This window comes from Portunus trituberculatus, chromosome 17, assembly GCF_017591435.1.
Source record: "Portunus trituberculatus isolate SZX2019 chromosome 17, ASM1759143v1, whole genome shotgun sequence".
Taxonomy (NCBI): Eukaryota; Metazoa; Arthropoda; class Malacostraca; order Decapoda; family Portunidae; genus Portunus; species Portunus trituberculatus.
This window is the reverse complement of record NC_059271.1, coordinates 23201832-23220162: the sequence shown is the minus strand read 5'-3', so window position 1 is coordinate 23220162 and position 18331 is coordinate 23201832. Positions and strand designations below refer to the sequence as shown.

The following is an 18331-nucleotide window of genomic DNA, read 5'->3' as shown; positions in this document are numbered from 1 at the left end:
CAAACCTGATATGTTACTATTCGAGGGTGATAGATGTAATACAGGAAAGAGATGGTTGGGCTGATGGAATATATCTGGATTTAAAAAAGGCCTTTGATAAGGTACCACACCAGAGACTGATCTGGAAACTTGAAATGGTAGGAGGAGTGCATGGCAGTTTACTAAAATGGATGGAAGACTTTTGGTAGGAAGAGAAATGAGAACAATAATTAAGGACAGACCATCAGAATGGGGATTGGTGGAGAGTGGAGTTCCACAGGGATCAGTGTTGGCACCAGTAATGTTCGCAGTCTACATAAATGACATGGTGGATGGGGTGTCCAGTTATGTGAGCCTATTTGCAGACGATGCAAAATTGTTAAGAAAAGTGAGATGTGACAAAGATTGCGAACTACTCCAGGAAGACTTGGACAGAATATGGAAATGGAGCTGTACATGGCAAATGGAGTTCAACACGACAAAATGCAAGAAAATAGAGTTTGGCAAGAGTGAAAGAAGAATCAGGAGTATGTACAAGATAGGAAATGAAGACATAAAACCAGTCATGAAGAAAAAGACCTTGGGGTGACAATTACCAATGACCTATCGCCAGAGAGACATATAAACAAAATAATTGGAGAAGTATTGAACTTATTGAGGAACATAAGAGTGGCGTCAGATATCTAGATGAAGAAATGATGAAGAAAATAATTACTGCAATGATAAGACCGAGGCTTGAATATGCAACAATACAGTGGGCTCCGAACTTAAAGAAACACATAAGGAAACTAGAGAAAGTACAGAGGGCTGCAACGAAAATGGTGCCTGACTTAAGAGATTTGACTTATGAAGACAGACTGAAAAGAATGCAACTTCCAACCCTGGAAAACAGAAGAGAAAGGGGAGACCTGATAGCAATATACAGAGTGATGATTGGCATGGAAAAATGGATAGGGAAGATCTGTGTATGTGGAATGGAAGAATGTCGAGAGGGCATGGGAAAAACTAAAATGGCCACTTATAGGAGAGATGTGAAAAATATAGCTTCCTCATAGAAGGGTGGAAGCATGGAATAGTTTAGACGTGGAAGTGGTCAACGCAAGGAATATTCATGATTTTAAGAAAAGCTGGACATTAATAGATATGGAGACGGGACAACACGAGCATAGCTCTTTTCCGTATGTTACAATTAGGTAAATACAATTAGGTAAATACACACACACACACACACACACTCGGTAGCTCATTGGTTAGAGCGCTGGCTTCACAAGCCAGATGACCGGGTTCGATTCCCCGGCCGGTGGAGATATTTGGGTGTGTCTCCTTTCACGTAGCCCCTGTTCACCTAGCAGTGATTAGGTACGGGATGTAAATCGAGGAGTTGTGACCTTGTTGTCCCAGTGTGTGGTGTGTGCCTGGTCTCAGACCTATCCCAAGATCGGAAATAATGAGCTCTGAGCTCGTTCCGTAGGGTAACGTCTGGCTGTCTCGTCAGAGACTGCAGCAGATCAAACAGTGAAAAAAAACACACACACACACACACACACACACACACACACACACACACACACACACACACACACACACACACACACACGCAAAGAAAAGGGAAGAAAATAACCAAAATATAGCCCAAAAATGCCTAAATGTCAATCGATGTGCCCCGAGTCTTGCGTGATGAACGCCTATTGACGTGTTTTGAGTTTAGAGGGTTAAGGTGTTATTTGGGGTAATATAGTACATTTATATCATGCATACTATAAACATTGTATATACAATTTGATATACAATTTTTTTTATATACAACGATCGTCACGGAACGAATTAAATTTGTATGTTGAAGTACCACTGTACTGGTGTATCATTTTGTTATCATTAGGATTGTGGATGTTTGGGATATTCACAAAATCTGGCTAGAAGAGGTTGACTGCCAGGTATCCTTGGGGACTGTGGTGGGTGTCCGTGACCCTCCTACTCAGCACACCTTCACCTGTATAGTGGATTCAGCTCTCACCTCTCATCCCCATCAGTATACCCTCACTGTACAAGACAATAAGGCAAGTTCTGCCAGCTGTGTTACTATTAGTTAAAATTGCATAATACAATTCAATCATCAGAAATCTACTATTCTTGAGACCTCAGCCATACTTGATTTATGCTAATATTACTTTTTAATAGATCTCAAATTTGAATTTTATTGTGCCAATAATACTAGACATAGGCAAAATAAAAAATTTCCCAAGTCTGAGGAATTTTGTATGCATTTACAGGTAACAATGGTATGTGGATCATTAGAGAGCTTGCACAGTGCCTTAGTGACCCTAGTACAACTACTGCGAGTATGTACAACAACCACTGATGGAAGCGAGAAGTGCAGCGTCCCTCCAGTCGTCATAACAGACCAGCCTTCCCTTGTGCACCGAGGTGTTCTGATGGACCTCTCTCCTCATGCCCGTGTTCCCATTTTGGTATGGAGGTTTTGCATGCATATGTATTTTTATCTTTGATTACATTATGTGGTACTTGTATATAAGAGAGAGAGAGAGAGAGAGAGAGAGAGAGAGAGAGAGAGAGAGAGAGAGAGAGAGAGAGAATAAAAGATTAAAAGAATAAAAGAATAGGACCTTGTGAATAATAATTGTATGGACATAGGCAAGTGCAGAGTTTTCTGCTGCTGATTTTCTCTAAACAAAAATGAGATTGGGAATTTGAATCAACAAAAGCTCTAAATATTGCACTTTTTATGGTAGAGGAATTTTTTTATTTACTGTCTTGTAAAAGCTTCTTTTCAAAGCTTCTGCAACTTTTCACTGAAACTTAATTTACCACAAGGATAGAAATAGACATGAAGTGATTCTATACCATAATAGAGTTACTGTTGATAAACAAAGACTGTTTAAACCATTATACAATTCATATCTTTATGCCATTTCACCTTTTTAATCTTACTTTCTTAATATTGTATGAATATGACATTTGTACAGTAAAAGTGTTTTAAACAACTAAAGGTTGACATCTTGCTAAAGCTGTTTGTCTCCCCAGGAACGTGTATGTCAGATGGTGGACTCTCTGCTGGCTCTGAAAATGAACCAGTTACATCTTTTGTTCAAACTAACACCTACAGCCTGCAGCCAACCATATTCTCCTAGGTGTGTTTGCTGTCAGTCTTTCTCCATGTATTGATGGTCCCATGCACTGAATGCTTTTCTAAATATATACATATTTTCCTAGAACCTCAGTGAAACATAGTTTGTGTTCCTATGTAATTTTTTTTTCTTTTTTTTTTTAATATGGTATGTATTATACTTTAATTTGTACTCATATTATTATCTACACTGTCTTACAAAATAGTGTGTCAGCAAATGCTTTATTATGTTAGTGAGTCTATCAACTTTACATTATCTGTACCATATTGTATCTGCTTATTTAAATCTTTAAGAGTCCTGGTTTTGTCAAAGCAGCATAAAAACCAGATTGAGTTAAGCAGAACATCACTCAGTCATTTATGCTAGATTATTTATACAAGTTAGTTTAATCTAAGTAGAATTATTTTTTATTATTGCAGAAAAGGTTCAATTGATTGTTATCAAAACAAAAGTTACCAAACTTAAAAGTCTGTTCTTTCTGAGCACTATTCTTTATGTGCAATATCTGCATTGTGAACTAATCCCATGTTTTATTGACAGTGAAATTGTATCATTAGACCGATACTGTAGTGACAGAGGAATCACTTTGGTCCCTGCTTTTGACATTGAGGATACTGTTACCACCGGCCAAGTGAGCAGTCTGACAGGTGTGATCACTGCCACTCTCACCCACTTTCCTTCTGCAAGGTAATGTAGATGTTTCACACTTTTCACATCATGAATGAAATTTATAATGCAAGAAATTAGAAAAAACATTTGGCAAAGTGAAAAGATTATTGAGGCAAAGGAATGTGGAAGGTCAAGGAGAAACCACAATGATATAGTGTATGTTCAAGTGTGAGATGAAACAAGAATTATGATGCTAATATAAAGAAATTGTTCTGGATCATATTAATCTTTATTTGTTCTATAAACACTAGAGATACTCCACTTTTTAACATTCTTACATCATCTTACAAACACAAAATGGCTCTTACGAATGACCCTAGACTAATTTGAAAAATAATTGAAAAGCCAACTAATGCTAAAATGTGCATTATGTTTTACCATAGGCTAGGCTATGGTAATATTTAATAACAAAGTTGTTTTGATATTATATAATAATATAGTTTTAGACAGTCCATAGGCTAAACTTTTTTTCCTCAGTACCAACAGTGCATTTTTATTTATTCATAGATTTATTTTATTTAGATTTTGGTAGTGCAACTAAGGCATATTTGAATGACAATTCTAGAAGTATATACCATCATCAACTTTTGCAACAGAATTGAGGGATTGATGGCAATCTGTGTGTGATCTTTGACCAGTTTATAATCACTAAACAATTATGAGCTTCTGATGGGACAGGACCCCTGGACATCTGTCCCACTACTTTCCTACTCTGATCTTTAGGCTACCTATAGTTGATAGTATAATACTGGGAACCTTATTAGTCTTTAATTTGATGTAAGATTAATATCTTTAATGCAACAAAACTTTCAGATATGTTCATATTGGTCCAAGATTGACAGCAGTTTTAGCAGATGCAAGTACCTTAGAAAACTCATACAGTCCTTGGAGCCATCTGGGTCTTACTCAATCAACAGTACTCCTGGTCTGTGCCAATGTTTTTCATAACAAGAGAAAGCATCTAGCACACCTTCCTCCTAGTGCTATTTTGGTGGAATATGGCTTTCAGGTATGTTAGTTATATTACATGATTCATTGTGATTCCCATGTATGGGGATCACAGATTGTAGAGGAATTTGCTGCAGGACTTAGCCCTGTTAATGGGCCAAATATTTAGAATTAGTATGTAATGTATTGTGTACTTGTAAGTGTATCTTGAAGTACTGATGACAAGGTCGCTGTGAGACTGATACAGGATAACCTAGATGGGCCCTGGTGGCCCTTTATTATCCTATTATTTATGTTATGTTATGTTATGTTATATGTTATGTTATTTACTTGTGATACATAAATTGATTTAATTGAATATTTGTGTTCACTGATTTTGTATTTTTGTAGTTAGCACAAACATACATAGCCAGGTAATTTTTATTTTTTTTTTTATTTATTTTTTTTTATTACCATATATTTTTGGCAGATAAGATGACTTTCAGGTAAGATAACCCCACCCTAAACTTTAATATGATTTTTATGGTTTTAGATATCAATGGTATAAGATGATACCTAAACTACCAAACTCTCTGTGGTGAAGTTTGCGTTAGTGAAAATATCCTTTTTTTGTGTGTGTGTGTTTTTGTATTTTGGGGAATGATTCAAGTGCCATCTTATGCACACAAGTAACAAGAAAGATATCTGACCAGTCAAAGTCTATTACATGAAGTGGTCAGTGTGAGTAGAATGTAGCTGACTTTTAAACTTATGTAATTCACTTTATAAATTTACTTTCTTCACCATTATCAGTGCTTAGTTGTTACGATTAAAAAGCTAATAATGTCTTTGTTTTGAGAATTACAATTTATGATAGGTTATGTTTTAGATAAGGTAGTTTAGTGTGTACTTATGTACAAGATGAAAACATGAGAAAGTGAATTCCACAAATGTAAACTCCATTTTTTTTTTTTTTTTTTTTTTTTTTGCAGGCTGACTATGATTTTTCCTGTGGTGTTCATCTTGCTGTAGAGACAGGACGTCCATTGGCAGTGTGTCCTGGGACAGCAGCATGGAGCAGCCTCAGTGGGTGTGTTGTTGTCAGATTATGTTGTCAGATATCAGCTACTAGATACCATTTTTGCACCGTCTCTGGACCATTTTGAATCTCTGAGTTGCTACTCATTTTTTTCCTGCCTTTTCTTTCTTTCTTTTGTTTATTTACTCATATATATATATATATATATATATATATATATATATATATATATATATATATATATATATATATATATATATATATATATATATATATATATATATATATATATATATATATATATATATATATATATATATATATATATCCAAACACAAAGTCAACTCTCAGTCTGCCTCTGGTAATAGTAGAGTGAGGTTTTCTGCACTGTCCTGTTCTGTGATAGGCCACTGGATTTACATGACTTAGGTGGTTAGTAGTGGTTTATTTGTCACATTATATTGAAATCTAAGAATTTAATGAGTGAGACAATTGCTCAGATGATTGATCTAAAGAAAGGAGACCATACAATTACTGAAATTTGCAGTTTCACTAGCGTGGGGTGAACGAGTGTGAAGTACATGCACAAATTTCGTGAAAGAGGAAATGATCAAATACCACAGAAGAAACCTTGCTCTGGCAGAATATACTGTATTTGTAGCTGCTGACTCTACTGTTCATTTCAGTATGTTTATAGCACGATTTGAGATCTTACATGGTCTGCCAGAACGAGGTTTCTTCTGTGGTATTTGATCGCTTCTTCCTTTACGAAATTTGCATATGTAGTTCTTCACACTCGCTCGCCCCACACCAGTCAAATTGCTAATTTCAGTATTTGTATTGTCTCCTTTTTTTAGACCAATCATCTGAGCAATTGTCTCACTCTTTAGATCCTTAGATTTTGACATAATGTGGCAAATAAAGCACTACTCAGGGCCGGATTCTACCAGACGAGTCACAAGGAGTTGCTAGGTGTCTCCTACTTTTCCATGAAAATTCAAGTGAGGCCCTTGTTATAGTATCTGGAGCCCTCATGATGGCAACACTAAGTGGGGAGGAGTTACAAGAGCAGGTCTGAAGGGAAACGCACCACGAAAATTCAAAACATTCCCCGCGAAAATTCATGATTACATAAGCGATTGCCGCGTCACAGTACTCGAGAGGCTTGATTATATAAGTGATCGCCGCAGTTTAAGGGTTAAGAAGGGAGATAAAACCATAACGTCTAATTACAGGTCTGTCAGTTTAACTTCAGTTGTGGGTAAACTAATGGAATCAATAATAGCGAAAAACATTAGGGAACAGCTGGACAAACACGGCTTGATAAATCACACACAACATGGATTTACGAAGGGGAAGTCGTGTCTTACCAACTTGTTGAGCTTTTATAGTAGGTTTATTAGGCGGCAGATAAAGGTGATAGTTATGACATTCTATACTTAGATTTCAGTAAAGCCTTTGACAAAGTACCTCACCAGAGGCTCTTAAAAAGGTTAAAGCACATGGTATAGAGGGTAGAATATTAGGCTGGATTAAAGCGTGGTTAGACGACAGGCGACACAGAGTAGTAATTAATGGTTCGAATTCCGAGTGGGGAGAAGTAGTTAGTGGGGTGCCACAGGGCTCAGTTTTAGAACCATTATTATTTCTAATATATATCAACTACTTGTATAGTGGAATTGATAGTGATATCAGTAAATTTGCGGACGACACAAAGATATGTAGATTAATTAGGTCCGATTCGGATGCCAAGGCTTTACAGGCTGACTTGGATACGATGAAAGAATGGACAGATAGATGGCTAATGCAGTTCAATATTAACAAGTGCTGGGTGCTGAGTGTGGGTAGAGATAATTCAAGCAATAGGTACACAATAGATAACGTGGCACTAGGATGTTCCAAGTATGAGAAAGATCTAGGAGTCATAGTTAGGTCCGATCTCGGTACAAGGAAGCAATGTATTGAGGCCAGAAATAAGGCGAATAGAGTATTAGGTTTCATCTTTAGAAGTATTAAAAGCAGGAGTCCCGAAGTAATACTAAAATTATACTTGGCGCTGGTCAGGCCACATCTTGACTATGCGGTACAATTCTGGTCCCCACATTACAGGAAGGACATAGCTCTATTGGAGTCAGTGCAAAGGAGGATGACTAAAAAGATACAGGGAATGAGGGATATACCCTATGAAGAGAGACTGAAAAAACTTAGTCTGCATTCCTTAGGGAGACATAGGTTAAGAGGAGACTTAATAGAAGTATTTAAGTGGTATAAGGGTTTTAACAAAGGAGACATGAATGTAGTTCTTAGGATCAGTAGCAGGGACAGAACCAGAAATAATGGGTTTAAGCTTGAAAAATTCAGGTTTAGGAAAGAAATGGGAAAAAACTGGTTTTCAAACAGAGTGGTTCATGAGTGGAACAGTCTCAGTGGGCATGTAGTCAGGGCTGAGTCAATAAGGAGCTTTAAAAGAAAGTTAGATAAGTTCATGGATGGGGAAGATAGATGGAATTAGGTAGATTAAGCACACAGGGACTGCCTCGTATAGGCCTGGGGGCCTCTTGCAGCTTCCCTCCTTTCTTATGTTCTTATAAGTTTCTACTCAAGAGTAATAGAGGGAGTGGAGAGCAGAGATGGATGAGTGGACACAGTATACCTAGACATAATAAAAGGCATTTGGTAAAGTCCTTCACAGTAAACTACATTGGAATTTAGAGAGCATAGGAGACCAAGTTTTTTTGGAGGATGAGAAATGGAAGGCTAAAGAAGTGGTGGATAAAACAGACGGAATAGACATTACATGGAAGAAAGAGACTAGGAATGGAATACAAGTGACTTACATGAATATAGATGGATTTCTGTCTAAGAGGCTAGAATGTATGGATTACGTAAGAAATAATGAACCAGACATAATGTGTGTGGTGGAAACAAAGCCAAGGCCCGAAATAAAGCTAGATTGGTTTGTTGTAAAACACTACAAAGTATGGAAAAATGATAAAAAAAATAAAGGAGGTGGTGGTATAATGGTTCTTACTAAGGAAAATCTGATAGTGAAGGAGGTGAACTAGAGTAAGAGAAATGAGGAAGTGATAAGTATGCTTATAACAGATGGTAAGAGGGACATTAATATTATAACAGTATACATACCACCCAGAACCAGTGCTTGGGAATATGAACAGTATCAAATGGTGATGAGAAATACTCTAGACAGAATGAAGCAAGAACTCATCAGAAAGGATAGAGTGATGATAGTCGGAGACTTTAATTGTAAAGAAATAGTGTGGGAAGACTACAAGTGGTGAACGGTGGTGAGTGGGCAGAGGAATTGTTAAAGGTAGCAACAAATAACTTGATGACACAGTGGGTGAGATCACCAACAAGGTGCAGGGGACAAGATGTTGCAGCAAGGTTGGATTTGGTATTTACCAGGGCATCTCTAAAAGAGGAAATTGAACATGAATGTCCCTTGGGGAAAAGTGATCATGATGTCCTAAGCTTTGAGCTGGATACGGAATTAAGCACAAATAAGATTGTGGAACGCAGGGAGGAAAAATTAAATTATATTAGGGCAAATTATAACCATATAAGGGAGTTCTTTAATGAAATTGACTGGTCCGTGGTATACCAGGAAGGGGATATGCAATTGAAATACGATAAATTTATGGATTTATATAACTCTGCTGTGAAGAAGTTTGTGCCATATCACAGAAAGAGGACTTTAAATAATAAACAGTGGTTTAATAGAAATTGTGAAGAAGCAAAAAAGAACAAAGAAAAGGCATGGAAGAAACTTAAGAAAAACAGTGATGTATTATCAAGAGAAGTTTACAAAACAGCAAGGAATAGATATGTTGAAGTAAGGAGAACAGCACAGAAGGAATATGAACAGAGGGTGGTGGAAAACTGTGATAGTGACCCAAAATGTTTTACAAATTCATAAATGGAAAACTAAATAAAAGGGAGGCAATAGAAAAGGTAAAAATGGGAAGAAGTATATGAGGATGCTAGAGATATAGCTGAAATTTTGAACGACAACTTTTGCAAAGTGTTTACAAAGGAGGAGCATTTTATGGGAGGAAGGCCTACGGAAATAAAGCAAATGCAGGACATCATGGTTACTAAGGAAGATGTAAGGAAAATTATAAGCAATCTGGATATTAATAAATCAATGGGGCCTGATGGCATATCTGGGAGGTTGCTAAAAGAATGTAAGGATCAATTGTTGAACCCCGTATTTGATATTGTGGAAACCTCCATACGAACAGGAATAGTCCCGAAAGAGTGGAAAAGAGCTGACATTGTGCCTATATATAAGAATGGTAGTAGAATGGAACCGCTAAATTATAGACCAGTATCGTTGACTAGTATATTGTGCAAGGTATGTGAAGAAGTAATTAAAGCTAAGTGGAGTGAGTATCTAGAAAGTGAAAACATTCTGAGTGAAAGGCAGTTTGGTTTCAGAAAAGGAAGATCGTGTATCCAATTTATTATGTTTTTATTCAAGAGTGACTGACATACTACAACATAGAGAGGGATGGGTGGATGCTATCTACCTGGACTTGAGAAAGGCCTTTGATAAAGTACCACACAATAGACTGATGTGGAAACTAAAGAAGATTGGAGGAGTAAATGATAAACTAGCAAAATGGATGGAAAATTACTTAGTGGGAAGAGAAATGAGAACAGTGGTGAGAGGAAGGAAGTCCGAGTGGAAGAAGGTAACCAGTGGAGTTCCACAAGGGTCAGTGCTTGGTCCCATCATGTTTTTGATTTATGTTAATGATATGCCAGTAGGAATTGACAGTTACATGAACATGTTTGCGGACGATACTAAAATTATGAGGAGAGTAAAGAATGTGGAAGATTGTAACAAGTTACAGGAAGATCTTGATAAAATATATGAGTGGAGTAAAGAGTGGCAGATGGAATTTAATATAGACAAGACCCATGTTATGAAAATGGGAAGAAGTAGATACAGACCAAACAGGGATTACAGGCTGGGTGATGAGAAAATTGAAGAGACCAATGAGGAGAAAGACTTAGGAGTAACTGCAAAACACTTTGTCACCGGAGAAACACATTAACAAGATATTTTTGAAAACATATAACATGCTTCAAAATATTGACCTTGCATTCCACTACCTAGATGAAGGAATGATGAAAAAGATATTATGCACCTTAATAAGACCCCAGTTAGAATATGCAGCTTGCGTCTGGTCACCGCATATGAAGAAAAATGTGAAAAAGGTGGAAAGGGTACAGAGGCTGGCAACAAGGATGGTACCAGGACTCAGGGAGTTAGACTATGAGGGAAGACTGAGGAAACTGGGGCTGACCACATTAGAAGAGAGAAGAACATGATAACTATGTATAAATTGGTGAACAAGATTGACATATTGGACAGAGAGTTGATAAAGGTGACCACAAGTAATCATCTCCGAGGACATGGAAAAAAACTAATAAAGGACATCTGTCTAAATGACGTGAGAAAATATAGTTTCCCGCATCGTAGTATTGATAAGTGGAATAAACTGAGCAGTGATGTCGTTGACGCAGTGTGTGTCAATCAGATGAAAGAGAGATATGACAGGAGTGGACAAGGAGACAGGACATAGAGAGCTTAGCTCAGGCCCTGTAATACACAAATAGGTAAATACAAATAGGTAAATACACACACACACACACACACACACACACACACACACACACACACACACACACACACACACACACACACAGCACATTGCCAAGGATTGCAGGAAATCATAGTGCACAAAGAGGAGATTAGAAGATTATTAGATAATTTGGAGATAATTTGGATGTCAGAAAAGCAATGGGGCCAGATGTTGTATCAGGCTGGGTGCTAAAAGAATGTAAAGAACAGCTGTTAGATCCAATTTGGGAAATGATTACAAGCTCACTAAATGAAGGAAGAGTACCAATAGAATGGAAGAGAGCCAACACAATACCGATATTTAAAGGAAGAAAGGCAACTGAGCCATTAAATTACAGACCAGTGTCATTTACAAGTGTTGTGTGGAAGTTATGTGAAGTAGTTATCAAAGAGAAATGGGTTGAACATCTGGAAAAAGAAAAAGTTATATTGAACAGGCACTAATTAAGTTTCTACTCAAGAGTAATGGAAGGACTGGAAAGTAGAGATGGATGGGTGGCCACAGTATACCTGGACATAAAAAAGGCTTTCGATAAAGTCTCACGGCATACTACTTTGGAAACTAGAGAGCATAGGAGGACTGCAAGGAACTTTCTTAGACTGGTTTGAAGGACAGGGAGATGAAAACTGATCAGAGATACATACTCATCTTGGGGTAAAGTAACAAATGGTGTGCCACAAGGATCAGTTTTAGCCCCATTATGTTCCAGATATGTGTAAACAACATTCACTATGGGATAAACACTTATATTAATTTGTTTGCTGATGGTACAAAGCTGTTAAGAGTAATCAAAACCTAAGAGGACTGTTTGCTGTTGCAGGAATATTTAAACAAAATCTTTGAGTGGAGTAAGAAGTAGAAATTTGAGTTCGACGCCAAGAAATGTCATGTAATGTAACTAGGAAAGAGTAAGAGAAAACCGGTATAGAACTATCTGATGGGAAAGGAACAAATAATAAAGACCAAAGAGGAAAAAGATCTGGGAGTGATTGTACAGGAAAATCTGAACCCCGAAAAACAAATAAGTAAGGTATTTGGATTAGCATATAATATGTTGACTAATATAACAGTGGCATTTCAGTTCATGGATAAAAATATGATGAAAAAAATTATCATAAGCATGATACATCTTAAGCTGGAATATGTAGCAGTGGTATGGTCACCAAGCTCTAAAAAAGATATAAGAAGATTAGAATGGATTTAGAAGATAACTACAAAGATGGTGCTGGAATTAAAGAAGCTAACATATGAAGAAAGACCAAAGAAAATGGGTCTGCCAACCTTACAAGATAGAAGAGAACGAGGTGACTTAATATGTAAAAAATAGTATGTAAATGGCATTGAAAAGTTAAACAAGGAAGACATGGTACTGGTGACAGAAGAAGCTAGAAGGTCAAGAGGACATGTAAAATTAGGATGAGGCAGTGTGTGAAGGATATTGGAAAATACAGTTTTCCACATAGAATGGTGGAAAAGTGGAATACATTTAGTGATGAAGTTGTTATAGCACATAATGTGCATAACTAAAGAAAAATTGGATAAATGGAAACATGGAGACAGGACACTATGAGCCCTATTCAAACCTGGCACAATACAACTAGGTAAATACACATTTTACTTATAACACAAGTAGGTGGTTTTTAAGCAGTATTTGTAACTAGTCTGAAGAATTTAATCATCAATTTTTCTTTGGAGGCATGGATCATCAGCTTCCTCCATGTTGGCACAAACAGGATTTTTGCATGAGACATTTGCAGAGGTTCCTGCTGCACCCTGAAGCCCCTGATGCAATTGCTGTTGAAAATAAGATTGATAGGAGGCATGTAGGTATTTGTTAGCTTAAAAATAGATAGACTCCACCAGGATTCAAATTTGTGTCATCATAGCAGCTTTGTCCAAGCATTAATCACCACCTCCTAATGCCATGTCATAAAATGCAAACTTAACTTTTGATTTTTTGTTGAAATTACTTGATAGCTTTATCTTTAAGTACTTTATAATAAGATGCTCTTCTTGATAGAAACATTGGTTATTATTTATATAAGTTGAATGATTGAGTATTATGAGTAACATTCACCAATGTTCCTTCAATATCCATTGAGATTCTTTGAATACAAAGTACTTTCTGTTGCAGGTGGCCAGAAGCTGGAGTGAGTAATGTATATAGTGGTGTGGTGGGAGGAGTGGATGGAGGAGCTGTGGGAGTGGTGGTAGCCCACTGGTCCAGCAGTGCTGCTCTGACACCATTTGTTTTTGCTTGGCCACCCATACTTGTAGCTGCTGGACTGTCATGGAACCACAACACACACTGGGTGAGTTTGAAGAAGAAATGGACAGGTACATGGGAAGTTTTAGTGATCAGAGATAAAATTTTGTCATATACTGCTGTAGGATCAGCATCTGAAACCCATAAAGTACTGGAGGGTCTGTGTATTATGCCCTATGTTAAGGCCAGTAATCCATGCCACATTGCCATGTCTTTCATTAATTCAAGGAAAACAAAATAACAGTTTTCTATTCAATTTAATGCATAATTTTGCAAAAAAAAAAAAAAAAACATTGTTGGGGAAGAGGGGGTACACAAGAGATATGAAGATCTCTGCCAATGATTATGTCGTAAGTGAATAGATATAGTAAAAGCGCTGGTTATAAAAGTGAAAATGAAACTGGTAAATACATAATATTTACTGTTATGTCCTCTCGAGATACTCAGTCTAACATAGTGAGTTGTGAGAAGAAAGATAAGATGAGACAGCATTTTATTTCAGTTATTGCCCCAAGCTCCCTCATTGGATGCAGAGACTTTTTTTTGGCTGTACAACACACAGTAAGACAGGGAAACGTCAGTGTGTACTTCCATTGTGTCAATTTGTACGTGTTTGTCTGCCTGGTGACCTGACTCCCCCTATTCCTCAGTGAAAAATACAAAACTAGTTTGCAATCTTTTTCTTTTTTTTCTTTTCTTTTTTTTACTTTTGGTCTTTGACAGGCAAGAGAAATTACTTATTACTTAATGACAACAATTTTGATAGCTTGTGGATAAAAATGAAGAACTAAAGACACCAAGCACCACAACCTGACATAACCTATCGCAAAAACCCGCCAGTAGGTGCACTGGGCTAGCATAACCTTCCTTCACTTACAGTACTCCATGCTGAGGAACTGTAACGATAAAGGGCAGCGTGATCTTTGCCATCATAGCAGATATAATTTTACACTATTTGTAAAACTTCTGTCGTCATATCCCAGTCTGGAAGTTTTGTAGCTCATATTGTCTGCTTAAGATATCCCAGATTACCTCCTCTACTCTATATGCCTTCATTTCATGCAGTATATTGCTCACTCTTTCTCTCAACCTAAATCCTTCAAATATTGTTGTATCATAGTTTGTTTTTTTGTGCTATACATGATAGAGAGGTGGTCCACAAAAGGTATTTGAGTGTTTCATCACCAGAATATCATTTATTTTATATTTGTACCTGGTATCTATTTTCCGTCTAGCCATAAACTCCCTCATTGATAGAAAGTGCCAAAATCTTTCAAGATTCGACTCCTCTTGAGACTTCTGACATTTAGCCAAAATTTCTCCTATAACTTTGCTTCTTTGTCTTCCCTCCTTTATTTCAACCATCTCTATTTCTAAAGCTGAACTCTTCACTCAAATTTTTGCTAAAGAACATTACCTTGGATGATTTCAGATCTTATTCCTCCCTTTTCTTTACCCTCTGACTACTTTGTGCTACCCATGAAGAATCTTTGGAGTGATGTTTTCCATACCCTCACTGGCCTAAATCATCATAAGGCTTATGCTCCAGATGGGATCCCTCCTATTATTCTCTAAAACTGTGCCTCCATGTTTGCATCTTACCTAGTGAAGATCTTTTAATTTTGTCTATTGACCTCTATCTTTCAGCATGGTCCTAAAATGGATGATCATGCTATTCCATTAAACTAATGTCTTATTCCTTTGATTTCTAGTCTATCTAAAGTTTGTGAATCTATCCTCAACAGGAAGATTCTTAAATATTTATCACTTCATTTCTATGGGATCAGTATGAGTTCCTTTGATGCTGCTGTACTTGTGATCTGACTTTCCTTACTGAGTCTTGGTCACCTTTTTTGTCACACAACCTGTTTTACATGACTTAGGGATAGAGTCCTCTACTTATCCCTGACCATAGAAATAAAAATCTCCCTTCAAAATCCTTTCCAGTATGCATGGAGGGAGTTGGGATACAAAGAAAACATGATGCCTTTCCCATCCCTCCCTCCTTTTATCCATCCTTCTCAGGCAGCAGCCATTGGTTTTTCTGGGACATTAGCGTGAGGATGTGTTTTCTCAAAGCTACTATGGACTGAGTCATACCAATCACAGACACCTGCTGCCCCCATAAAAGTAACACAAGGATCTGCAATAGCCAGGACTGTATAAGACAAGTAGCAAAACCTTAGATCCTCATAACATATGTGTTAAGTGCAGGGATGGTGTGTGTATCCCCGATGAGTGTGACGACTGTAAGGATTGAGAGGAAGACACCTTGCGTAAGGCTTATAGACATCAATCAGAGGCTTAACATAAGTCTTACAGTAGGAAACATACTTCCTTATGTCACTTATTTTCTTCCTCCCTTGAAAAACAAGAACCTTAGGTACTAGGGGATGAATTACCAGAGAGCTTTGTTCTCTCTTCACATTCCAGCATGGACCCTGGCCCCCACATCCACACAGAAAGAGTTATATCAATCAGTTGGTATGCAAGAAATGGGCTTCCACTGGTTCCCTTGATCCCTAATCTTCCACTCTGAGTGTTGGTTGTTAGGGTGTCCTGGTATTTGAGCTTCATCTGGTACCCCACTGAGCCACTTGTCCAGTCTCCTGTTGAAACACTCGACTATGATGTTCTTTTGATCATGGAGTTCTTTTGGGATGCAGTTAAACAAGTCACATACCATTGTGGGTGAATGTGGTCTGTACCAGGATTTTCAGTCGTGCTGTTGTGGCCTGCATTTCTTGTACATAACATAGTTGACCTCTCCTTGGATGTAGGTTTATTATTAAACCATCATTTTGGGCTTTACCCTCTAGCATCTTCCAGGCATATATGACAATATATGCCTTCTCTATAGCAAGTATACCCCGGATTTTACTGGTGGAAGTTCTTTGTGGGGCTTCGAGGGAGGTTATGTCTTGAATTTTGTTAGGGGACTCAATTGATAGCAATATTCTAATTCGGGCTGGACCATAGTTTTCAACAGGTTCATCATGCACTTTTATTTTCTTATTCTAAATGTTTTTAGGATGCAGCCAGTTATTTCCCTTGCTGCATTTGCAATTTTACTTATGTGATGAGTGAAGGTGTGCTTTGTCAAAACATCTTTTCTTTCATATTATCTTCATAATCTAACCACAAATAATGATGTACAGTAAGTCCTCGTTATATGGTACATATGCATTCCTGAAAACCTTACCGCAAATTGAAATTACCATATACTGAACCCATTATAACATGTAATAATAGGGAATGTACTCCAGCACGTCAAAAGTCACCCCTACAGAAATGAAAATACATGAAAATAGTCATTAAAAAAAAAAAAAAAAATGTAAAGTACTGCACAAAAAAAAATAAACAAAATGTTTTTATTTACCTTTCACTCGCCGTGTATTCTATCAGATGATGTCCCTCCCGAGGCTAAGGGACAGTAGGGATTTCAGCCCTTACTCATATTCCGCTGAGTGGGCAGACAAGGATAAGACGTCATCATCTGCACTGTCTGAAGCAGATGTGGAAGGGCCAGCTGTAGCAGGATCGGCACGTTTCACTGGTTTGAAGAAAGTGGATATGGAGGAAGGGCCAGCTGTAGAACTGTCAGCAGCGGATGTGGAAGGGCCAGCTGTAGCAGGGTCGGCAGGTGTGACAGGGACGGCATGTCTGACTGGCTTGAAGAATGAGTAGATGGAGACTGTTTGTTTTTTCTTGTTTTTCATCATAGATTTCTTGATAAATCTTGACACTTTTCTTTACATCATGAGCCACTTTGCTACTCCTGGCAGGATTTGGGTCACGTTCCTTCAAGGTTTTCAGAGCTTTTTCGATACCTCCGAGACATTCTCTAAGAGTTTTGACGTCCAGGCCATGCACAGGTTCTTCTTCCTTGTCTCCCTCTTTTTCTGCTTCCTGTGATGCCTTGTCTAGCTCTATAAGTTCATCATTTGAGAGAGGATCAACATGGCTCTCCAAAAGATCTTGAACATCATCATCAACTTCATCGAAGCCAGCCCTATGGCACAGATTTACTATGTCATTTCTGATTGCACCGATGTCGTCTACAGCGAAGCCTGGGAAGTCATGTGTGCATTTTGGCCATATGTACTTTATTCCACACCAAGTTCATGGTAGACGTCTTCACTTCGTCCCAAGATGTCTTGACGTTATCAAAGGCGTGCTTGATGTTGTATGACTTCTACCATTCTCTGACAGTGGGCTTGCCAGGCCCATCTGTGCCCTTTATCAGTTGCTGCATGGTTTGCCGCTGGTAGTAGGCTTTAAACATTTGCCATAATTATTATGAATATATTTGTGCTTACAATAGACCCTTTAATATTCCAATCATTCATCTTATTAGTAATGCATGTAAGTAATATGTAATGCAGTTAAAAAAAAGGGGGCAAGAGGAAGAGATAACAGGCTCCAAGGGTGGTCAAGTTAAAGTCTGTACTGTGAGTGGCAGGAGGTGTGGCGCGGATGATGTCATCACCCCTGCTCCCCCACGCTGGGTCCTCTCGGATGACATGAGCGGATACCGTATCTGTGAATTTTTCTTACCATATATCAAATCGAGGTATTATTTCCAAATACCGTAACTGTAAATTTACCGGATAAAGAACTAATGTATAACGAG

At 37.7% G+C, this 18331-nt stretch overlaps 1 protein-coding gene across 2 annotated transcripts in view; it reads left to right on the top strand.

Annotated features, from left to right (window-relative positions):
• The window catches only part of LOC123505217, a 50612-nt gene that overhangs the window by 30180 nt on the left and 2101 nt on the right, over window positions 1–18331 (top strand). For both annotated transcript variants that reach the window (XM_045256397.1, XM_045256396.1), the window contains exons 10-16: window positions 1859–2036; window positions 2250–2447; window positions 3022–3128; window positions 3666–3812; window positions 4608–4803; window positions 5714–5811; window positions 13567–13744. In XM_045256397.1, coding sequence (XP_045112332.1) covers window positions 1859–2036; window positions 2250–2447; window positions 3022–3128; window positions 3666–3812; window positions 4608–4803; window positions 5714–5811; window positions 13567–13744 — 1102 coding nt within the window. The remainder of the gene's footprint in view (window positions 1–1858; window positions 2037–2249; window positions 2448–3021; window positions 3129–3665; window positions 3813–4607; window positions 4804–5713; window positions 5812–13566; window positions 13745–18331) is intronic.